We start from the raw sequence: 26134 nt of genomic DNA, 5'->3' as shown, positions 1-26134 counted from the left end.
ATTGAAATAAATAAAATCTGTATTTATTGCATATGTTATGCTTTATTTAATTCATACTGAAATAAAATTTTATTTCCTCCACTAGTGACTTCTGGAAGTAAGGAAAGCCTACATATTCTCAGAGATAATAAGATTAGTTGGCAAAATGTTTTGTCATTGATGTTTCAGTCAATACATGACTCTTCACTCTTCTCTTACCTCACCCTCAGTCTGATCACACATTTTTTCTTTGCCCTAGAACTTGCTCCCACAATTCTAGAGTAGCCGTAGAGAGCCTTTTCAGGTTCAGACCTGTCACAAATAATGACTCAATGATTACTCTTAAAAAATTCCCAAGAGCTACTGCTAATATCTTTTCAGCAAATTCTCCCTTACTTGTCTCATTTGAATTTTAATATATACCAAACAAAGGTTTTTTATGTTATCTCTTAGAGCTCATCATTTTAGTCAATTATTAATATTTTCTAAGTATCCATTCCTTCCATAAATCTCCAAATATCCCTTGCTAAAATCACAGGAAACTAGTATATTTTTATATAGAGGAGTACAACTTTGCTTTGTTCTAAATAATATATCTATGATTATAAAAAATATATATTGATGCCTTAAGCACAGAGAAAATAAGACAGATACATTTCCAAGGACTAGTTTATATAGTGGTAGAATGACAGTTAATTCTCTATGAACCTCTTCCTCTACTCTCGACTTTTAGGAATTTGGTGAATTGCATTTTTTTTCTGAGAAATTCAATAAGCATGTATATAACAATCTTTAGTACCTATTTTCTATTTTCTTGATCATTATTATTTTAAAACATTTTTTTTTAAAAAGGAAACACAAAATTTATTTTGAATTGTATTATCCAGTCTACTATAGACATTAAGGTCTGCATAAACTCCTCTTTGTACAATCACAACGCATTCCTATCTTGACGTTAATCTTTACAATTCATTTAAGTAACCTGATTCCATTTTAATAATAGATGTCCAAGTAATTTTGGAAAGAAATTATAATTTAGCTTAACTGAAATAACATTTTTCCTATACAATAGTTAACAGTAAGTCTAAATATTTGTACTGGTGGAAAATATCTGTACATTCACATCAATTTCAATTTTTTATGATTAAACTATACAAAGACAACAGCAAGTCTAAACTGTAGAACTCTTTGCTATAGATGGAATGGGAGTTGCATTCTCATACACCTTGCAATAAACTCATACTCCAACTTGTGGGAAAAAGAACGATACACACACACACACATACACACACACACACACACTTAATTTACAGTAGAATATAATCTGTTTAGAAAGAAGCAAATCTATAAATACGAAAACAAAAATGGTTTGGGATATGAGGATTTTTTTAAAATTTAACTGCATAGGTACTTTTTTCTCTATGAAATCCATATTGCAAACAATTAAAAAAAAAGATATGCCAAGAAAACAACAAGAATGTTAGAGTTCTCTCCTGCATGAGATTATTTAACCTAAGCCATCTCAACTGTGAAAACTGGGGATGCAACTTTGACAAAACATTTTGAATGTGACAGCAAAATTACTTTGTGATGTTTATACATTTTTCATAATGTTGTTCCCAGTAGAACTGATTTCTATATTTCTTACAGCAATGGTATAAAGAAGAATCAGCCTTTTAAAAGGATCGGGATTTGCTGACGCTGCTTTTGGAGTGCCCTGTTAGCTCAGAACAATGCTATGGTTAAATGCAGCATAGTAATAACTTTGAGGAATTAGGAGGTATCAAGAAAGGGAGTTGTGTGGCCCTATGTGTTTATATTTGGCTAAAACAAAAGGAGAGAAAAGAGGAAAACACTGAGGTAGACAGAAATGAAATGAGACAGCCCGAGCAGAGGACTCAAACAACGTGCCACTGAGTTCGATAAATCTATACTTATTTTTCACATCCTGCAAGGTCATACATGACGCTGACATTGGTCTCCTAGCAACCCATTCTACTAACCTACTTTTGTCCCAATCACTGGAGAATGGGTTTGGTGCTTTGAGCTATGTTTCATCATGAAGAAGAAAGAATCAAAGTGATGCTAGGTGACTAGTGACGGGTGGAATAAAAAATGTGTGTATACACACACAGACACATAACACTTCTGGTCGCTTTCCTAGCTAAGTCTACAAAGTTCCAAGTGGTCTTTCTACAAATTTCCAGAATTTAAAATAAACTTCTAATTGTCACAGAATCACTGCATATTTTTTAAATCCAAAATAGTAATTTTGATGTAGTAATTTTAAGTAATAACTTTAAGACATTAATATGTGAGACATATAAAGTAAAATTTATATTGCTATAACTAGAACCAGGATATAATTGTAAAAATGAACTAAGCAAAAATAAACTAAATTCTAATACAGATATTATGATATTTAAATTTGAAATTATAAAAGCAATTTTTTATAAGTAAGTACAATTATAAATTGCGAATTTTTCATATTTTGTTCAAGTCCATAGGCAATATTTTCAGAATTGGTTTCCTTGACTCTAAATTTTATAGGCTATATTTTCTCCTGAATTATATTTTTTTTCCTTTTTCAATCTATATTTTTATATAATCCTTTTGTTCTATGTTTCCAAGTTTTCACATCACTTTCCAAACTCTGCAATTCTATTATTATCCCTCTTAATTTTCTTAGATGTCTTCTTCTTAGCTCTGTGAAAGATGATGAATGTATTTTATCATATTTTATCCATTTGATTCCTTAAGAGGGCAAATAACATTGACTAGTATTTCCTAGTGAGAGTTGATCTAGTTCAATATGAACTGCAACAGGAACCTCTTCTCCAAAGTCACTAAAGCTTAGACTGTTTGCACATTGGAGGACAGCTCATTCATGTTTGCTTAATTCAACATGACTTCTGCCTTTAGGAATTATGCCATGCTATATTTTGAGTTATTCAAGAGATTGCTTTCACAATTTCAATGCTTTGTTTTTTAGAGATGTTTCCTCTTTAAGATTAAAATTAATTCAACATTTATATTATTAATCTCTTGAGATTTAGAGTCTGATTGTCAACAACAGCCGCATTTTCTCAGAGTATTTTGACATTTGCTTTCCCCAACATGGAGCACACATATCTACTAAGCATGCTTCCTTTTATTACTATAACTCACTATGACCAGCCCTTAGAAGGATTAGCCATATGTATCTTTTATATAAGAATCTCTATACTGTCATGAGAAGTGGAAAATGGTGAAGGGGTGTAGCATCATTTAAATGACAGTAGTAGGATGGCCTGAAAATACACCAAATCATGTGGACTCATTTATTACCCCTTTTAATCAGTTGTAGAATGTTAATTGGTGAGCTAAATGAAGAAACACAGTGATAAAAAGGCATTGAGGAGGGAGAATATCATTCTTGGTTCCAAAGTCAAGAGACTATGACCTTGAATGGACAGCCCTGGAATTTAATACAAGTGAAAGTTACCCTCAGATATTTTATCTTAGAGGGAATAATGATGAAATTGGAGAAGCTAAGAATGAGCAAGGAATGTAAGCAAGCTTCATTTCTTGTAGTAGAACTGTCACTAAAAAACATGGAATACAGTTTAGGTCTGCAAGATGGCAGACAAGGAAGCTAAAGTCCTTCCTTCCCGCACTGAGACACCAAGTTAACAACGTATCAATCAGAATGCCTCTGTGGAACTCTAGAAACAAGTTGAGAAACTATAGTATGCCGACCACTGTAAAACCAAGACGAGATCCTAGTGAAAAAAATGACGAGAAAATCTGTGGCATTTACTGTGCCTGTTCACGGCCCTATCCCTCTGCAGCATAACATGAAGCAATGAGAGGAAATCACCTATACAAGGGCTTCTCTCTTAGGCGGGAAATAAAAGAGTGGTTCGTGGTTCAAAGCTCTGGCTGCCTGAGAGATTCAAGGATTCTCTAAGAGAATGAGTGCTTGCTTTGGTGCAAAGGGTTTGAAAGAGGAACATGGAATAGACAGATAGAGCGGAGGCCACACATGTGGTCAGTGGAGATGGTAGAGCCGAGGAACGAAAATGTGACTAGAAAAATAAGGGAGTTAGGGTGAAGGAATAACAATCTTGGGAACCAAAGTTAGAATTTCTGACTTTAAATGTAATGTCAGAATGAGTCTGTGATGGTGAAAATGATGATGATACTAATGATGATGAAGAATAAAGTGTGAATGTAATTAAGGGACACATTGCATGTAATATTGACCTGTGTCTGCATATCTAATAAGTGGAGAAAGAAAAAGAATGAGCTGTGTAAAATTCATAACGATAAAGCTATCATTTATATTTCAGCTTTGGAGTTGGTCAGACATGGATTTGCACTCCATTCTTTCTCTCCCCAGTAGTGTAACCTTAGCGAATTACTCAATCTTTCTAAACCTAAGTTCCTTCACCTACAAAACAGACTCTTGTTAATGGTCACAATAAATTTACCTAGCTCATAGTATTGAGATAATTACACAGAAAAGATTTGAAGAAGATTAAATACTTAATAAAAATTAACTATTCTTTTTTTACTAAAATGCATTACTATTTAGGATATTTACATAACATTCTGTTGTTGATTTTTTATTTTAGATATAGCAAATGAGATGAAATATGTGAAATTGCTTTGTTAACTATAAAATTTGTAGTGTCACTTTTCATTAGTGCATTAAGAGATTTCCCAACCTGGTTCGTGAAAGAATGGGAAGAAAAGTTAGCCTCCTTTGCAACTAGAGATGACTGTGAGACCTAGTGCTGACCGATAAAATGTAAAGCAAGTGTACTTAGGGGTTCTGGAAAAGCTTTTTTTCCTTATAACCCCCAAAAGTATCATGAGCATGAAGCCCGTTCTGCTTCTCTCTTCCTTGCCCTCTGTAGTGTGACAAAACAATGCTGAAGCTGCACCAAACAACTTGTGACCATGGGAAAAGGGCCACGAAAATAAGAGAAGGACTGATCAAGGACCCTGACTTTACCGGATCACTGAAACACTCCCACTATAACAAGAAGACCAACCTCATGTATTCTCACTATGGGAGGAATCCACATTGGTTAGGTCAGTATTAGTAAGGTTTTCTATTAATTGTGGCTATATCCATCTCCAACGAGTACATTTTAATTATGATGACATTTAGCCTCCAAAGCTTATCATTTATATAATTGTCCTTGGGAATTACTTATACATTGTTTTGAGTTTGTAATCATTACTAATCTAGGTTATTCTCCACTGGCCCAGACAGTAAAATATCTCATCTCTGTAAAAATAGGAAGAGAACACATAGTGTTAGAAACAGCATTGCTTTGTAGCCAGGCACATTCAGGATATAAACCCAGTCCACTACCAATCAGCTCTGTGATATATTGTCGTATTTGTTAAGCTTTATTTTCAGTATGAAAGGGAGGCAGAATAATATCTACTTCACAGGGTATTAGTTAGAGTTAAATGAGATATTTTTTAAATGAATAAAAATGTACATAGAACAAAGCAAATGCTCAAAAAGTTAATTATTTTCTAGCCTGAAAATGATCCTTAGGGAGTCATTGTGACAGTCCATTCCTTCCCTAGCTGGAAACATAGCTGGTTGGTGAATTATCCGCTTTCCTACATTATTTATATCTAGTTGCAGATGTAAGATAAGTGTGATATTATCATCACTTATAGCATGTGGCTGAAATTCTAGTAGTTCTGTTATTAGTGCAATATTGGTTTTAAATGAAGTGATTGATGATTATTAATACTTTCTGTATGATATAACCAATTTCTTCATATGTGTATAAAATAATTATAACAGTACTTACTTTGGATTGTATGAAGATTAAATTAGGAGAGGCAAATAGAATACCCCTAATGATTGCTGGAATCAGCTAGTTATTATTGTTAACCATAGTTATATCTCTATATCATCTTTCAAAATAAACTATATGCAGTGTTTGTCAATATGGGCAATATCAACATTTTGAATAGGATAATTTCCTATTGGGGTGGGGGTGTGTCCTGTATAATCTAAGATATTCAGCAACATCCCTGTCCTCTACCCACTAAATGCCAGTAATACCTCCCACCTCAGTTGTGAAAACTGAAAATGTTTCCAGACCTTGCTAAAATGTACCCAGGGTACAAAATATCCCCCTGCTGTAAGAGAACTGCTGTAACTCATCAAAGTGCAAAAAACAATACCATGGATCTATGTGGCTTACAGGGGAAAAAAAAAAGTTAGTTAAATTGATTTGAATATGTGTACGAATAAGCATTTAAAATCTATATTAATGATTCCACTAATACTATTTTCTTTTTTTTGTCACTGTTAGCAAGTTCTTGTTGATTCATAGATCTCAGAATTGAATAATGAAGTTTTGAACGTCGAAACTTAATTAGACATTAAAATTTATAAGCACATACAGAAATGTTTAATCGACATTGAAAGTTGAAGACATAACATTTAAGTAACATAACTAAAATAGAAAAGAACTATTTTAGAAATGATTATATACCATTCGGTAATATTGAGAAAGCAGCCACAGAATGAATTTCATGTAAATTCTCTAATCTATTAACTGATTTTTAAATAACCAAAAATATAAATATCCTTGTTAAGTGAGAACATCATTGTATAATTTGAAAAATTCTAATTTAGCTTCCATTTAGTTGACAAGCAAAGATAGAAAATCTCTGATAAAATAAATTATGCAGTTTTATTGAATTGATATGTATGCATCTCAAAGATTATAAGTGAACATTCTAAAATGATAGTGGCTACTGAACATATCTGCAATTTAGATAAATGTACAATTGATTTAGGCATGTTTTAATTGGTACATCTAGAAAAAAATAATTTATATCCTCATATACAGAAGTGACTTATTTCTGTCTAATTTTCCATTTTTATCTCCATGGAATATAAAATGTATCCTTTAAAGTTAGAAAGGAAAAAGTCTTTCATGTTAACTTTTAAAAATAAATACAGTGATGTTTCTCTGACCTGACATCTACTATCATCAAACATTCAGATGATCTCTTTGCCATAGAAAAAAGAAAAAAAAAAAAATCTGTGTGTGTGTGTGTGTGTGTGTGTGTGTGTGTGTGTGTGTCCCTCTAGGTCTAACTGGTAATTAATTAGCTCAGAGTCACCAAACCCATTTCAGGATCTACCTACTGAAAACCTGTTTCAAATGAAACCTGCCCTTAAAAAAAAAAAAAAAAAAAAAAAAAAAAAAAAAAGAAGAAGAAAAAAAAAACTATGAAAATTCTCATGAAGGGTAGAAAACAGTCTTTTACACCAAAATCTAAATTAAATCAAGCACTTTATTTTCTCTAAGAAGGGAGAAGTTGAGCAAGCATAGAGGAAGAGAGTTTTTTGAGGCTTAGGCATATTGGGGATGGAACACTTAGGCAAATCAATGAAATGACAGATTTTTGAGCCAAATGTTGTTTGAGATCCTATAGAAAACAAACAGAAGTTAAGAGTGTGGCACTGTAAATTCTACTTATTCATATAATTCTTAATTTAGCTAAGGAAAGAAGAAAATAGAACTAATATTTAATGAATGTGTAATATGGGTGCATTATATAACGTAATCCTTCCTGCAATCTAGTTGTTGGTACATTTTCTGAATTTTACAGTTGAGGGAACTATGATTACAACTTCAACTAATTTGAGCAAGACAATAATCCACGCTATTTACACTATAGCATGGTAGTTAAGAATACTGTAAAAATCTCATCGTAGCTCTTTTGAGAAAATAGAAGGTTTTGAAAAACATATCCACCAATTTTCATTAGAGTCATAGATTTGGTGCTAGATAAATGTATGGATTTTTATTTAAAAAATAATAATATGATATTTAGCATGCTGAAAATTTTCCTAATTAAAAAATTTTCAATTGTTAGTTTCTAAAAGAGATTGTACATACAAATTATTGGCTAGATACGTCACTGTTTGACTCTGATTTGCTTATAAATCATTGAAGTCAGTATACTACCTTTAACTATGGGATCAAAAAATACTTATTTTTAATAAACAAAATGCTTAATAATTAACAATGCATTTCACTTACACCTACTCATTTGCTTCTCATAACAACTCTGAGTAAATGAAAAATATTGATTAATTTAATGACCGATAGTCTCATAATTCCAAAAATTATTCAGAGAGACTTGTAGTAACATACAAAATAATATGATGACCAGGATTACTGTAAATATAAAGTCAAGATGAATATAAAGAAAATACAGAGGGTGCCAAAAAAATGTATACACATTTTAAGAAGGAAAAAACTATGCAAATTGTAATACTCAATATATACTGATAACAAAAGATGAATATAAGTCACGTTGACTTCTGCAATTACAAGAGGTGCTCAAAGTGGTTACCATCAGCATAATTTTAATACAGTTTTTTCCTTTCTTAAAATGTGTATACATTTTTTTGGAACCCTCTGTATATTAATGTAAGGGTAAAGTTAATAAACAAAATCCATGCCAGAAAGCCCAACGCACCTCCTAGAAAGCAGTCACACATTAAAAAATGAAATTTCAAGAAAATAGAACAAAGGGAAACAGTTAATATATATTGATTCAGAGGTTATAAGGTATAATAACAAATTATTCAGGATCAGTTAATTATTCTTGTTTAAAAAACAGAATATTTTACCCTCCTTTTTTCTCAAATAGGACACCAAGTAAACATTAAACAACAATCTCAAAAGACACCTTTCACTAGATACAAATTGAGTTTCTTAGAGCTATTTCTCATAATGCTCTTCAGTGTATGAAGGTACTACATATTTAACATACATTTTAGTGGAAGTGAGTGTTCAGTTTTCTGTAGACAGTAAATGTAAAGTTTAATGTGATCAACATTTAGATTTGGCCAAAGCTAGACAGTAAGTGGTAATATAAAGAACTCAAAATGTATTATTTTACCCCAATTACAGAATAGTTCCACATAGCGTGCTGTTTCTATCTAAATATACATTATCAATGACTGTGCCACAGCTTTTTTTATTTACCTACATGTATGTTAATTGCTCTACCCTAGGGATATAGAGAATACTCTCCTCATTCTTAAGAATATCTTTATCAGTAAGGCAAAATAGGCACATAAAATATTAACTATAAAACAATGAACTATAATAACAGTGTAAAAATGGCTCGGAATGTTTGGAAGAAGAGGGAATGATAGTATATATTTTCTCATAGTGGGAAACTGAGATAAAGTTTCACAGTGGTGTGGATATTTGTGCAAGATTTTGAAGGATGAAACAAATGTATCTGATTTTCAACAGAAGAAGGGCTTCATAGAAGAAATACCAAGAACAACAGTTGTTGAAAGGTTACAGAGTATTCTGTGGAACCTAGAATGTTCTGGTGTAACCCAACTGGAGGTTGGATAGAAAAGTGGAAGAAGATTATTTTTAAGAAGATAGACTGAAAAGAGATGATGAAAGAACTTGAATGCCTTGCTAAAGAGCTTAAATTTTATTTTGTAAGCAACGGGAAGGTCAATACAGATTTTAATTAGGGATAGAACAAAATCAATTTTCTCATTTGCATCATGTGAAAGATGTATCCTAGTGGTGAGACGACCAGTTAAGAAATTTGTTAAAAATAAGTTCAGATCATATTTTGAACTTTAGTAATTAGTACATAAAGGTTACACTAACTGGTGTAGCTTATGCTTGCAAGTCTGGAATAATTTTTCCTGATCTACAACTAGAGTCCCATAGTGGATACACTCTGGGTAGCATTACTGGTCTACCTCCTAAAACAACAAACAATTAGGAACAACCTGCTCTATGTGGGTGGTAGTGGGGGATAATGTTGGCCAGAAAACGAAATGTCTGTGACCTAAAGGCAAAGTGGGAACACCCAGGACCAGGAACTGGAATAGGCCTGCAGGAGTTGAGCCTCAAAAATAAATCAATAAAATAATAAAAAGAGTTAGGGCTTAGGGCCTCAAAACAATGTCAAACTCTCTTTCCGAAGTGTCCTAAAGTTAAATAACAGAACTGCCAGTGATTAAAGTGTTTCATGATCACACACACACACACACACACACACACACACACACACACACACACACATCAACAAACTGATACAGAAACTACTGAAAGTCAAGATAGACAAACAGCGTATTTAATAGCTAAAGACTTTCCAATATTGCTATTATTCAATACAGAATATAGGATTATATGAAATGTTTCAAGATATAATGAAATAAATTATAGAGATGACAATAGTTGACCATGATAAACATACTTCAGAAATATTAATATTCATAATTAAAAATATAACTGGTAAAATAAAAACCCCAGTAGATTAGCTAAATAGGGAATTAGTAACTTAGACTATATACCCAAACAATTTACAAATGAGGTAATGGAATCAAAAATAAAAATGGCAAGTTAAAAGAAATGGAGCATAAAAAGGGAAGGCTTATCACAGAAGTGTTTGGAATACTTAAATAATTCATGGGTCAAAAAGGAAGAAATTTATGGGTCAAGGGAAGTTATAATATACTTTGAACTGAATAAAAATGAAAAGAATGTACAACAAAGTTTGTTGAATGGAGCTAAAGCAATGCTCAGAAATTTATGGTATTATATGTTTATAGTAGAAAAGAAGAAATAATAATCCATTTTAAGAATGTTTAAAGAGTAAATTAAACACAACATAAGCCTAGGAAAGGAAATAACAAAAACAGAAACAGAAGTCAATGAGGTTACAATGCCAAAAATTAATATAGAATATCAATGAAACGAAAAACTACTTATTTGAAAGGATCAGTATAATTGAATATTCTTAAACCAGAGTGACTAAAAAATAAAGAAGAAAGTATAATTACTAACAGGAAAAAAGAGGAAATCATTAGAAATTCTATAGACTTCAAAGAATAAAAAGAAAATATTACAAAAGGTCTATACACAGTAATTCACCAACAATTTCATATAGTTGAATTACTCAATTATATGACATGGACCATGTTTTCTAAAAGGAAAACTACCAAAACTCACTGAAAATAAAATAGGTAACCTGAATAGTATTCTATTTGTTAAGGAAAATGTATTTGTAATTGTTGAATTTGGATTTCTTGCATTTCTGTATGACTTGGAGTGAAACACTGATTAGCCTCTTTACCTGCATAATCTTTTCAAAGATCTGTGTATAGCAAATAATATTGGAAGATAGAGATGATGTCTCCCTCCAGACCAAAGGACAAGGATGTTTACTGCCTAATATAAAGATTTAAACTCCCTAAACTCAGTATCCACCTTCTGTAATGCAATCCACTACACGTGCAGGTATCATCTGGATCTTTTTGTGTCACCTTGTAGGAAATGGGGTTCAGGAAACTGAGGCATAAATGCTGATAATATGGTATCCTATTATTGGAAATAAACTATGCTTCATCCATGAGCCAAGATTCTCATGTCTCCTACCAGCATCCATGAAAGAGTCAACATAATTTATTAACTTGCAAGTAGTACAAAATGTCAGATATTTCATAAAACTTGAAACTTTAGGTCTGTATCGTTTCACTTGAATTTGCAAGGTATTTAAGAAATAATATTACCAATTCTTCACAATGTTCTCCTGAAAACAGAATAGAAGGGACACTACTAACCCCCTTTATGAGGCCAACATTATCTTGATGTCAAAATAAGTCAAAGATATTACTAGTAAAGAAAATTACAGACAAACATTCTTCGTGAACATAGACGCAAAAATTATTAACCAAATATCAACAAATCAAATTCAGCAATATACATAAAGCAAATGATATATCAAGACAAAGAACCATTTATCTTTGGAATGCAGTGCTGGTTTAACATTCAGGAATCAATTAATTAATGTAATTCTCCACATTAACAGATTAAAGAAAACCAAATATATCATCTCAATCATGGTAGAAAAAGCTTTTGACAAAATTAAATGTCCATTTAAGACAAAAGGTTTAGAAAACTAGAAATAAAAGGAGCTCCCTTAACTTGTTAAAAAGCCTACAAAAAAATCTTCAGCTAACATCATATTGAACAGTGAAAGACTCAATGCTATTCCCGTAAGATTGGGAAGAGGAAAGGATATGCACTCTCATTCCTATCGAGGCATTCTATAATTTTATGATCAAATCTTAGAGTTTTTGTTTGTTTGTTCATTTGTTTGTTTCTCTTTTTTAAGTGGGTGAGTGCTTGGGCTGTGACCCAAAGAAGCATTTCTTAGACTTTTCTCCCCTCCCTTACATGACAAAGAAAGGCTACAGCAAGATGGAGTTTTCCAATTGCCTTTTCCTCTAGGTCAAGACAACCAGAATAGCCAAAAGCAGTTTAAGAAGATAAACAAAATTGTAAGATTGCGCATTGCCTTATTCAAGACTATAAAGATACAATAATCAAGACAGTGTGATATCACAAAAGAATAAGATATAAGTAAATGGAACAGAATAGAAAAGCCTGGGATAGTCTCAAGAGTTTCAAAGGCAATTCAGAGAAGAAATTATATAGCCTTTTCCAACAAATGGTACTGGAACAATTATAAACCCATATACAAAGAAAATAAAATAACCTCAATTATTACCTCATGTCATGTAAAACTTAATATTAAATGGATAATAAACCTAAATCAGAAACTAGAACTGACACTTTAAGAAGAAAATTAAGAGAAAGTTCTTGCGACTTTGGGGTACTCAAAGATTTCTTAGCTAGACATCATAACCATAATAAATGTGCAATTTCATCAAAACCATATTGTCAAAAAAAGGAAGAAAGAAAAAAAAAAGCCTGAAAGACTAAGAAAATAAAAAGACAATCCAGAGGACTCCAGTTTCAGCTGAGCCATGTAAAAAATGCTTGAAAGTTATCACTTCTATCCTCAAAATAAGAAAAAAGCTAAACGAACTGAAAAACCAATGACTTCTTAGATCCATGAGGTAACTGACGATACAAGGCAAACTGCCATCTCAAAACTAGAGATACAGACAAATATAGGGAATCATAGCTGACATCAGCTTATTAGAAATAGAAGCTGCTGGAAGCAGTAAATGGTAGGAACACTTAAATGGTAATTGATGAATTGAAGGCTGAGGGTGAACAAGCTTGAAAGTTATAAACTACTGGGGAGCTAGTCCTTAGACTAGCTGGTGAAATTCCAGAAAAATCCTCTTTTGCATCAGGTAGGGGAGGTGAAAATTAACCATTTTGAGATATGCCCAGTGTAATCATACCAAAGCCAACCCCTTCAGGAAAAAGTACTTTCCCAGAGCTTAACCGACCTGGGGAAAGGGCATTTAGAAAATTCCATATTGTGGGAAAGCAATGTGGTACAGACACACTGGAAAAGTTTGGTCATTTCTAATAAAGTTAAATATACTTTCCACCCAAACACATACTCTTAAGTATTTATCTGAGAGAAATAAAACCTTATGTTCTCACAAAATCCTGTATGTGAATGTTTATATTGGTTTTATTCACAATTGCAGAACAAATGTCAAACTGTAAACAATATATTGTTGCTTTAAAAGAGCCACGAGGCAGAGGTGCATGAGAGTGGATGTCTCCCAACTCACATTATCCTCAGCCTTAGCTTTTCAGAACAGTTGGAGAATTGGGAGGAGCTGGAATGGGCACCGGTCTCAAACAATAATTTGAGGGAAAATTGATGGTGGATAGATTGATTAACTGACTCAGCACATATTTTTACCTCCTCCTGGTGATGTCCTGTATGATAGAGATGGAGAGTCACAAGATACATTTCCCAAAATTCCTTACATCTAGGTTTGTGGTTTAGGTTTCAACAATCAGATGCACTAACAGGTAACATGAACTGAAAAAATTGGAAAGAGATTCAGGGCTTGAGGCTTCCATCTTGCTGACAGGGTTTTAGCAGATGTTAACTGGTCCAAAGCCAGCAACTGTAACTTAGGTTTCCAAATCTGGCGGGTGACTTCCTGATGTTGGCAAAATCATTAACTCCCTTGAGCCCCGTGGGATGGCTTTGAGAAACCAACCTCCACATTCAGTCTAAAGCTTATTTCTTCAGGCTTCCAAGCAAATATGAAAGTCATTTGTTTTCATTTAATAAATTCCTTTCTGTATCAACTAGCTAGAGTGAAGCATGCCTTCTTATAAGTTGATCCTAGATGATATAAATGGAAAATTATATAATCATCTTTGAATAAAGCCTTGTTCTGTTTTGCCATATAATTGTGAAAAGCTGCTCTTCCCCTAGTCATGGTTTTCTTCATTTTACAACGTTCAATAAGGTATAATGTTATCGCTAAGTGGAAACCTAAAAGGATGCTGTCTGCTGGCAAACAAGGTATCAGTGAAAAGTACCAATGCTACCCCAGACTCTCACTGTCCATCATTCCCTTACTCTATTTCAGTTTTCTTCAGAGCACTTTTCAATATTGGATGTTACATTGATTGGTAAATAAACAAATAGCATAGCTATAAGATAATTGCTGATTGGACCCCACCTTTGAAGAGGGAAGGATTTAAGCTCTGACTTGTGGGAGACAAGAAATGAGTAGATTGGAATGTCTTATTTCGGACTTTTTCACTTCCATATACAACACACATTTTGTAATAATTAGTCTATTTTTAAAAGTGAAACGCAATGTTTTAATTTGGGGTTGAAATGGCCCATTCAACAACTATCCCTGGAAAGAAATTATAATGGATAGCCAAATAATTCTACAATTTTATAGCAATACAAATTCTTTCACTTCAAAGAAACATGTATCAATCACATGCATGCGGTTGAAAATTTTTCTAAAAGGTAAAATCATTAGTCTCATACAGCTATAAAACAAAAAGGTGTTAAAAGTTTTATTTAATTGATTAAATGAGGGACCCAGGGAATAGATTATAATCAATTCAAAGGAAAAGTTAAAGAAATACAAATTTATATGAAGTAAAGAAATATTTAATGAGTTTACAAGTGGACATGGAAATGACATTTTCCATAAGGGAGAAGGTTAATCAACTGAATCTCCACTGGACACAATTTGTTTTCTTGTGTTTAGAAAATAACAATTTTGCATCACTATAGTTATCTACAACTGACAGATAGTAATATAGCACAAAAGCAATGTCAAAGCAGAATCAGATAACCCAGAAGGGTATGCTATCAATCAGAAGTCACCAAACTACAGTCCACAGGCCAAATTCTGGTCCTAACTTGATTTCAGGTTTCCCAGCCCCCATTTTTTTTTTTTTTTTTTTTTTTTGGTAAAATACACATAACATAAATGTTACCATCTCAACCATTTTTAAGTTTACAGTTCAGTGGTTTTAAGTACATTTGTATGTTGTGTAACCCATCACCACCATCCATTTCCAGGACATTTTTCAATCTTGGAAAACTGAAATCCTATACCCATTGAATAAATACTAACTCCTCATTTCCCCATCATCCCAGCCTCTGGAAACTGCCATTCTACTTTCTGTCTCTATGATTAATAATGAGTCTATGTTTTACCCATAAAAAAAGCTAAATTAAGTACAACTCTTTTTCCTTTACAGAAAAAGTGGAAGAACAAAAACAACATTCTTTTTCATAAACCTCACAATGTGACAATCCTGCAGTTTATATAATTGAGAATATTTTTGATACCACTTACTACATTATGGTTTGGTTTAAATGCATGTCATATATTTATTTGTTTGGCTATATCCTCACTTGGAGCATAAACTCCAAGGAAAAAAAAGACCTTTTTTATTTTTTTATTTTTATTTTTTTAACACCATATTCCCAGCACCTAGAACAGGGTCTAGTAAATATTTGCTAAGTGAATGAATGAATGAAAAGTTCCTCATTATCACAGCCCCCAACCCCTTACACACATTTACATTTAACCAACCTATTGCTGACACATCTTCAGTAAGAAACTTGTTTCTGTCCACACAGGCATTTGTATAACACTTTCCCAACCTGTATTTTCTATAACATCGCCACTATAGGGATTTTATCTCAGCTTCCTTAGTTGTCATCTCTGCTAGTTTATGCCAGAAGTTGATGCTGTCCACCAATATTTTCTATTGCTTAAACAATGCTATAGAAGCTTTCCAACAGATTGAAAACATTTAAAATGCAGAATAAGTTCCCTCAAAAATCAAGATTTCTAGCTTCTGTTGAACAATCTGATATAACAAACACAGGAACTACAATTATTCATGACAGCCATTAGCTGTATCTGAAGGGCTGCTCTACCTATAGACAGGACGTGCATTTCTGGCCTTCTTCCCTCATTTATGTCACCTGCTTGTCCCCCGTAGGTATCTGACTTTTTGACCCCTGCTATAAGTCATTTTTGGCAGCTGTAGCTTTATTTTTGTTCTGATTTGCATTTTGAGAATGTGGACAAAGGTTGTGTAACTAGCTGTCAAGGTTATGTAACTGCTGTGAAGAAATAGAGTCTCTGTTATTGCCACCCTATTAAAACCAAAGAATATGGAGGAAGACAGTTAGCATAAAATGTGGTAATGTTATGTAAAATCATATTATAGCCCTTCCACCTTGGAAATACTTGAGTCTCCATTTCACCTGCAGTATTAGAATCATAATGTGTTGATGGCTGAAAGGAGATATTTTTCTATGTATTTATTATGGTAAGGAATGACTTATGACTCCTTTTCGTTTTTAGGCTTTATATTTGAATGATACATTCATTTTGCATCACATGTGTGTGAAAATTCTGAAACATCTTTCAATTATAGACTCATGGTAGTTTTTTTTTATTCAGTTAATTTAGTACTAAGAGAGCTGTTATATAGACCTCATCAATAATTACACAGAAGGGTCTGTTAGACTAACAGATGCTCTAACAGTATAAACAAAATGTTTTGTTTTGAGTTCTTTTTAACTTTACATATTTAATTTTAATAATATTTTAGTTGAGTTATCATCATTTATAGTACTGCAAATTTAGTTTTAAACATATACAGCATGAATTTTTTATAGTTATGAAATATATAGTATTTCAGGGCACAGTTATGCATGAATCGATTAGTTGTGGGACAGTTAGAGCACACGCTAAAATTTTGTATAGATAAAAAGGCAAAATTAGATGTGAATGATCTAATTTCATGAAGTTGTTATCTACATTGGTGAGACAAAGTTGTTAGAACCCAAATCATTAGGACAATTAAGTTTTACCATATTTTTCTTTTAAAATCTCAGAGTTTATTGTTTCAAAATAATAATTCACCATATTTGGGTAGCTAACGTTTTCAAGCCATTTTCATCTGGGTTATTGACTTCAGTGAAATACAGAAAAGGTCATTCCCTTGGCCTAGCTGTAATCCAAACTTGTTCTTAGGAACTAAATGGCATTCTACATGAAAAAAACCACACCATGTCTGCATTCCGATGATAACCAAGCCACCACTCGCTTAGAAATTCTCTGAAGCAAAAATTTACAAACTGCGTCCTATAGGACTATATGTGGCCCTAAAAAATTCATTTTTCACCCTGGTGGTAGTTTAAGGTTTATTTGCAATGGCTTTCAATATTTGAGTATTTAGAGATTTCTCAAAATAATGGATCTCTTCCTTCTTTCCAAACAGTGTGAACACCAGCATAGTGTCTGCCTACCCTCATAGAAATAATCTGCTGGTACAAGGTAGTGATTGCTTGCTTGCTAGCACTCTACAGTTAGTCTTACTGTAACAGGGTCAACCTCAAGTCGTTTAACATTGCAACACTGGTTGCCCTTCCAGTGTTGTCTTTCCAGTAGCTTTCAAATTTGACGCACATGCTAATCATCTGGTAGAACTTTTAAAAGTATCCATTCCCTTTACCCAGTCTGATCAATTAAATCATAATCTCTGAGGAAGTGGCCAGGGGATGTTTTAAAGCTCCCTAGGTGATTCTAATGTGTATCCAGGTTTTAGAACCACACTTCTACAGTGTTATGCATACCTTCTAATTCCCTGGTACTCAAAACATGGTCATTTACTTCATCTGCATCCCCTAGGACACTGGTAAAAGTGCAAACTTCATGGCCCATTCCAGAATACAAAATTCAATTCTCCAGATGTGGAGGAAGCCCAAGAAACTGAGTCTAACACACTTTCTAAGAAAGTATTTCTCTAATTCACTACAACCAATGCATATCTAAAGCAGAACTTCAGGTGAAAGAATCTCATCTCTGATTTTTCCTTTGCTATTCAGCATCTTTCCCAAAACCTTTCCCAAACCTTTCCCAAAAGTCCTAGTATCATTTGCTAATCTCTGATTTCCTAGTGCCTCTCAACCTAAAGCACCACCTAAGCTTGTTTTCTATTCTAATTCTATATGCTTCAGATTTACCTTTACCTCTTCTGACCTCATTCAGTTGACCTTACTCAAAAAGAAATTCCATTTTTTTTATAGTGGTTGTAGGAAAGAGTAATTTGGTATTAATTTTATGGTTATGATTACTACTTGGGTTATTTGCAGAGGATTGGAATTTTCAAAGATTGGTTGTTAATGTGGATAAATCTCAAATTTCAGGAACTTCAGCTATTATAGTGAAGATTTTGGGGGGTAAGCAGGAGATGGAACGAATTTTCCATTCAACCCTATTATCTAGTAACTGACTGGACCCTGTATTATATATTTAGACTTACATACAAATGGAATTCTCCAGACATCAGGATGTCCTAGTCCTGATTCTGTATGGCTTTGGACCATATTTTCTTTGAGCCTCATTTTGTTTATCCATAAACTAAGAAGGTTGGGGGAAAAGCATGTTTCTTTAAAAAAAAAAACACAACAACAAACAAACAAACAAAATTATTTCTTCAAACAAAATCTCATGAAATTCCATTATACAAAGTAGCTAAAAGAGAAATTAATAAATTTGATACAAAGGGCACAAAGCATGGCTGTTCATCAGTTTTCCCTCCTTCTGACTTCAAACAAATAGGCAGGAACAAAAGGAAAAGGAAAAAGCAATTATTCTTGGGAAAAAGATCCCTAGCATTACTTCCTAAGATATTAATAAAAGCTAACTCTATGTATATTTTCATAAATCCTTTGCACTTTAGCAGCCAGAGAAATCAGATTAGTAGCACAGGAGAAACAATTTGTACAATTGAAAATGTTATAATTTTTTCTAATATATTAAAATATAGCATTTACTGAAACCATAGTGTTTCAAGAAAAGTGTTACATTATTAAAATAGATTGTTTACAAAACTCATTAAAAATGCAATATAATTATTATTACCTGCACTTTTCAAAATGAAAATGAGGCACAAAGATATTGTATAATTGACCTAACAGCATACATCTTCTAAGAGGCAGATCTAGTCTCCTAACCAGTGTTCACCTTAATCAAAAGACGGGTTTCATCCATTGCTTCATGCTATTGTTCAGCAATAAACACAAAATGTTTCAGACACACATTCCAGGATCATTCATTCTTTTTTATTATTATTATTCCTAATTAGTGAAGGAATTTGGAGTATGTTAAACTCTTGTTAGGATACAGTATAGTGAAGTAAGCTGGATCACCCGTTTAGAATCAATTTTAGTTTTACCAAATACTCTGAACTTCTTTTTTCTCACTTACAAAATAAAGTTACAATTGTTACCTTGAAGAATTGTTGGAAGAAGTAAATCTAATATTTGTAGGCAAGAAGAATGCCTGGCATATAAAAAGTGTTTAAAAATGTTAGTTTCATTTCTCTCCATCTACTCAAGTCTGCACATTTTCCATTGGCTTGGTGCCATAAGAATAAGTAAGAGTTAAACATTTCAATGGAACTTTGACATTATTAAATGTCAAAAAGTTTATTACAAATATTATACACCTAATAGAATTATAGGAACCTTGTTAGTGCCACAAAATTATTTGCAGAATTGGCACAGATAGAGCCTAAAATGAGGAGAGTGAGTGTGTTAATTCCTTATTTTTTTTTCTCTTGTTTGCCGGGTGGTCCATATGTTTTAAATGAGAAATAAGTTATAAAAAATGATGAAGTACTTGTCAAATAAAAAAAGATTAATTAATACAAATGCTATGAAAAGCTAAATCTCAACAAATAAATCTGCCCTCAAAATGGAGCTAAATGTTTGTGTCCCTATGTTCTTCAATATTCAAATTTTTCACAGAGATAAAGCATGCAGAATAAAAAAAATTAGCTTTCTGTGTGTTTCAAGAAAATAGGACTAAACTTAATAGGAATAAATATATTATTCTCCTTTCAATAATACTTTTTTAAATATAGTTTACAAATACATCTTAATGGGTTTTATTCTTCTTGATTAAACTTGTAACTTTTCAGCCACTTTGGAAGACAGTTCCTTAAGAAACTAAACATATCTTTACCATACAATCCAGCAGTTGTGCTCCTTGATTTTTACCCAAAAGAGTTGGAAAATTATGACCATACAAGACCTGCACATGGATGTATACAGGAGTTTTATTCATAACTGCCAAAACTTGGAAGCAACCAAGATATCCTTTAGTAGGTGAACTTATAAATAAACTGTGATATATCAAGACAATGGAATATGATTCAGCACTAAAACAAAATGCATTATCAAGTCATGAAAAGACATGGAGAAATCTGAAATGCATATTACTAAGAGAAAGGAGCCAATATAAAAAGGCTACATAATGTATAATTCCAACTATATGACATTCTCGAAAATGTAAAAATATGGAGTCAGTGAAAATATCAGTCAGTGGTTGCCAGGGGTTAGAGAGAGGGAGAGATTAATAAAACACAGAGCAAAGAGGATGTTTAAGGTGCTAATATTATTCTGTGTGATATTCAATAATGGATATATGTCATCATACATTTGTCCAAACCCATAGAATGTACACCACCAACAGTGAACGCTAATGTAAACTATGGACTTTGGATAATAATGATGTGCCAGTGTAGGTTCAGCAATTTTAACAAATACGTAGCAGGTTGTCCAATAACGAAGTTTCATTCAATATCATTTTATTATAACTTTAGGAGATCCTGTAGGAACTTCACTCTTTTTTAAATCAATTAGCCTACAGTAAAATTGGTTTCATTATTTGTCATTTTGCCTCAAATCACAGAACCTATGAGCCGTGCTAAGTGAGAACTCAGTGCACCACTTTCGTGAGGACGTTGACAGTAAAAGAGGCTGGGTGTGTGTGGGGGGGAGGTTAAGGGGGTCAGGGAGTATATAGAACTCCTTGTACTTCCTGCTTCTTGTTGCTGTAAACCTAAAACTGCTGTAAAAGTTTATTAACTAAAAAAAAATGTTGTGTGTAAAATCTCCCAATTACCCATCTCCATAGTTTGGTGAGAAGGCAAAACTAAAAGTGTTCACACAGCAACCGAAGTCCCTCCAAAATTTCAGTAAGCTTTGAATTTACCCCAAACTCTTTCTACACAGATTCCTTCAAGTAGGCTAATATATGAAAACTTTCTTCCTTCAGCAAGAATTTTGTTAAAAGGAGAAAAGTGGGAAAAAAAGCTTAATAAGGAATTCTCACATTAAAAATGTTAGCAAGAAATGAAGGAAACTTACTATGAATTAAAATAACACTAATAATCATAATAGCATTAGTCCTTATGGAGCAAGAAACAGAAAGCAGAGCATAAATTAGAGCTAAAAGAAGTCAACAAAGAAATAGAAGACTACATAATGATTTAGAATATAATTTAGTAGATCTTGGGAAATAACTGACAAAAATGGAATTTCAGATTTGAAGATTAAATTGGGGAAAGCAAAAGGAGAATGCTAATACTACAATGAATGATGGCAGAGCACAATAAAGAAATCAGCTTTTGAAAATGAAGAATTTCCTACTTGGCCAAAGTCTCATTCTAACACAAAAGCAACAGACAGTCTTGTGCATACACATGCAAGAAATGAGGAAACAATGTTCCTATGAACTCCTCTTAAGGGATAGAATAGAACTAACCATGAAAGAACTCTCAAAGCATTTCCACATCAATGTTAGCTTTTTTGGACATTTATGAAAAAATGTTCTAAACTCCCTAAACCCTGTGCTTTACAGAATAAACATACCTAAAACTTTGTGACCCAGAAATGTTGAAAATAAAAAGATGGCCAAAGGACCCTAACAAATAAAAACAAAAATAAACCATGTGTTGTTAATTTAATTGAGTTTAAAATCATGCAAAGAGTCATTAAGCAAAACCAGAGGTGATTTCATAATGCTAAATAGCACAATTAATTATGACAATATAGCAGTTACTAAGACTTAGATCTAAGTTAATTTAGCATCAATATTCATAAAACAAAAACTATAGGAGTTTTCAAGTAGAAACTGACAGAAACACAGCAATAAGACAAAGACTGTAATTCACTCAGCAATGACAAATCAAATGAACAAAATTAAATAACATTATGAAAGATAATTCAAATAACACTGGCCCAGTTTAGCTGCAATAACAAACAGTACCCCAATCCCATGGCCTAAAACAACAAATGTTTATTTCTTGCTTTCACTACATATCTTCAAGGATTAGAAGGGAACCTCTGCTCAGGGTACTCACTCAAGAACCCAGGTTGTTGGCAGATTAGCCATGGTGCTAACATTGCCAATTACTGTTTTTGATGGTAGAAGAACACTCTGGAGCATCTCACCAGAAATACAATGACACATATCATTTTTGCTTACATTTCATTTCATTGTCCCACCCAACCACAAGGTGGGGGCAGAGAAAAGCAATTCTACATTGTCCAGAAGTGGGGCAAACAAGAAATATTTTGTAAACTACAAAATAACCAGCACAGAGTATTTAATTGAGATAGTGATATAGACAGGTAAGCTGTAGATACAGATTTAGATACAATCATTGATCACTCTCTACTCAAAGGGCAAGTGCCCATGGAACATTGGTAAAAAGTGACTTGTCATAGAATTATGGTCATAGAATTAATATAAAAGAGCACTAATGACATAGTGATGACAATCCAAAAAATAGAAAGTTAGAAACACTAGAAATGTAAGACTCTATCACTTGGAAACTAAAAAAAAAAAAAAAAAAATCTTTTTTTTTTCTTTTTTTTTTTTTTCAGTTTACTGGGGTGATAATGGTTAGTAAAGTTACATAGGTTTCAAACATGTCTATAAACAACTGCTGTAAAAAATGGCTGTGATTAAAACTTATGGCAGTACACAAGAACAATTCTCAAAGCAAAATTCACAGTACTAAATATTTATGTCACTAAGTAATAAAATAAGTTATGTAAATGTATAACTCAAAAATGAGAGGAAAAATGCAGACAGAATAATAAAAACAAAAATACTGAATTAGAGAAAACAAAAGGGTTAAACACAAATTCATAGGCTAGTTCTTTTCAAAATAAAAAAATACATATATGTAAACTATGATTTACCATTATTAAGCAAATACTTCAAAAATGGAGGGAGGAGGTAAAAGAAAAAATAAGAAATGCTAAACTAAAAATAACTACAGCAACTGAGGAAATTAAAAGAGCCATAAAATAAATTATTAATTTTATGAAAAGATTTCAAAACCTGGATAAAATAATTCAAAATGCACCAAAACAGACTCTAGAGTAATGGAAAATCTAAACAATCCAATTAATCTTGGGGGTGGGAGTCAAAATGGAGGAAAGCAAATAAAGCTTTCAAAGAACAAATTATAGACAACATCAGGTCAAGAAAGATTCATAGGAGAATTGTACTAAAGCATAAAATAAAAGGTAATCTCATTTTTAGAAGAATTTCATCTAAAATATTCTTATAAATAAAATATATTATTACCAAAGCAGAGCAAAAATTCTAAAAATACAGAACTACTAACATGTCAATCATGAATATCAAAGAAAATAAAATATTGGCAAAGAGAATCCAGGGCACATTAAAATAACAATAATCTGCTATGATCAATAGGAGTCTATTCCACAAATCAAACATGGTTCCATACTAGAATATGTACTCATACAAATTACAATATGAATAGATCTAATAAAAAAAGCTTTTTAATCATGTCTATTGATGTTAAATAGTCATTTTTTTCCCAACATTTTTTTCTTTTTATTCTTTTGGTAATTTCTTCCAGAGTTAACTACTTCTGTTTGTAGGTGATGAAATGTCTAAGGAATCCACTTCAAATGTTGGCTCTGCTCTGAGCATAGTCTTTCCCCTCACTTCAACTCAGAATTAAGACTTTTGATCCTTGTTTTTTATATTCCAGTCCCAGAAGTAGTTTTCACTGTAGCAGTTATCTGAAGACAGTCTTACGCTTTATGGTAGTGGTGTACCACCAGATGCTAGCTTTTCCAGGAACATTACACAGGATGGATTTAAATATGTATTTAAACTACAAAGCATTCTCTCAAATGAGTTTAAATGCATTTCATTTTTCAAGACAATCTACATGATGCTTTTCTTAAAAACAATGCATCTACTCCAAATAAATCAAGGTCAAAATAAACAAAGAGCTCAAGATAACCTCAGTCGCATCTGTCCTACTCCTGATGTGTGGATGCAAAGCAGCAGCCAGTTATGATGATGACAGGTGATGGATCCAAATTGCCAACTTTGTTAACAGTTTTCCATTTCTAAACCATCCTTGAAGAAAATAATATATGGGGTCACACCATCTTCATAGTCCAGCAGAGCAACCATGCCATCTGGATCCATGTTTTCACAAATAAAAAAATGGTAGTTTTTGAAATTAGCAAGGACATCCTTGATTTGTTCTGTAGCCCCTGTCATAAAAGGTTTCACTCTTTTTGGTCTCTGTTCTTCAAGTTTCCCTGTGATTGATTTCATGTAATCTTTGAGGTACTTCTTGTATTCTTCTTTTGTGAAGCTGATTTACTGCATGTGACAGTCATGATAATATTAACACCAGTGACTACTGCGCTTTTGGTACCTTCGCCCTTGGGGCCTTCGGTGGAGGCATTTTGTATAGAGCATATAAAATGTATTATATATGTTGAATTGAGGTTTGCAAAACAAGTTGTTTGCTAGTAGGGACAAGACTATGGCCACATATGTGTGAGACTGATAAGAGTGAAGTAAACAACATGTTTCTGTGTGAAACTGAGCATACCAAATTTCAATGATAAACAACTTCTGGTTATCACTTAAGAGGTAAACAAGTCCAAGGAAAAGAGGATAAAAGCAGAATTCCCAAGCACTGCTATGAATAGTCCTACTGGGTGTTCCAGCTAAGATCCTCTATGACGTGCAAGCTGAGATACTCCGGGACCCTCTGAAGCTCTTCTTTGCAAGACCAGCTTGCCCCAGACCGAGGTGGGCCCAGTCACCTCTCCCAAACCAGGAACCTTCTCCATCCCGATTGACTCTGGGACTTGGTTTGTTATTAAATTCTATTCTATTCTGTATAATCTTCTGTGCTTACCAAAGCATTGCCCTCTGGAGGGACATTGGTTCCCAAATAAAGCTGTGTTACTTACTCTATCTGAACCTGTGTGCCGGGTCTCTGTTCCCCACTCATGACACGAGTACCACACAGGGACGCAGGTCCTAGCCCAGGCATTAATGTCCCCTTGACTTTCAGAAAGAGACTGAAATGTGGCGATTGCTCTTACAGGTGCTCACAACCACGCATGAGCGAGTCATCAATGTTACCCTCTGTCCTGCTGACCATCTTCCCCTCCACCCTGCGAGGCATAGCCCATCCGTGATTTCCCAGGTCTTGTAGATGTCGGAGAACATCTCAGCATGGCTGATGAGGTCCCCGTAGCTTATGATTACAGAGGCTGGTAGGAGACCAGGCGGGGCTGGCTTAGCAGGAGCTCAGAGTGAGTGCGATGCAGCCGGACTGGTGCTGGGGGCGGGGCGGAGCTGGCGGAAACACTGTTAAATAATCATTTGCTATGAACTCCATTTCTACATCTTTCTTTATTAGACAATAAGTTCTTAATAAAAGAGAAACAGAGGGTATTTATTTAACATCTGTTACAATTCCAAAAATAGGATCATTCTTAAGTGGGAAGACGCTAGACTATACTAATTTATAGTCAAGAAAACACAAGAATTTCTAGTAAAATCGCCACTGTTTAATACTTATCTGAATAATCTAACCAATGTAATTTAAAAAGGAAAAGAAATAATAGGTAAAATTAATTGAAAAGAAAAAGAAAATTAATTACTTATAAATGTCCAGCTACCTTGGAAACCCAAGAA

General features: G+C 33.2%; 1 protein-coding gene across 1 annotated transcript; it reads right to left on the bottom strand.

Annotated features, from left to right (window-relative positions):
- Positions 1 to 24520: 24520 nt before the first annotated feature.
- On the bottom strand, positions 24521 to 25595 carry LOC109449910 (translationally-controlled tumor protein-like). The gene is given in 3 exon segments (XM_088793125.1): positions 24521 to 24810; positions 24813 to 24886; positions 25549 to 25595. Coding segments are annotated over 3 exon segments (411 nt in total).
- Between the last annotated feature and the right edge of the window lie 539 nt (positions 25596 to 26134).

Source organism: Rhinolophus sinicus, chromosome 16 (genome assembly GCF_057876585.1).
Source record: "Rhinolophus sinicus isolate RSI-liver-muscle chromosome 16, RSI-T2T, whole genome shotgun sequence".
NCBI classification, from domain to species: domain Eukaryota; kingdom Metazoa; phylum Chordata; class Mammalia; order Chiroptera; family Rhinolophidae; genus Rhinolophus; species Rhinolophus sinicus.
The sequence above is the reverse complement of the archived record's forward strand: the minus strand, read 5'-3'. Positions and strand labels throughout refer to the sequence as shown.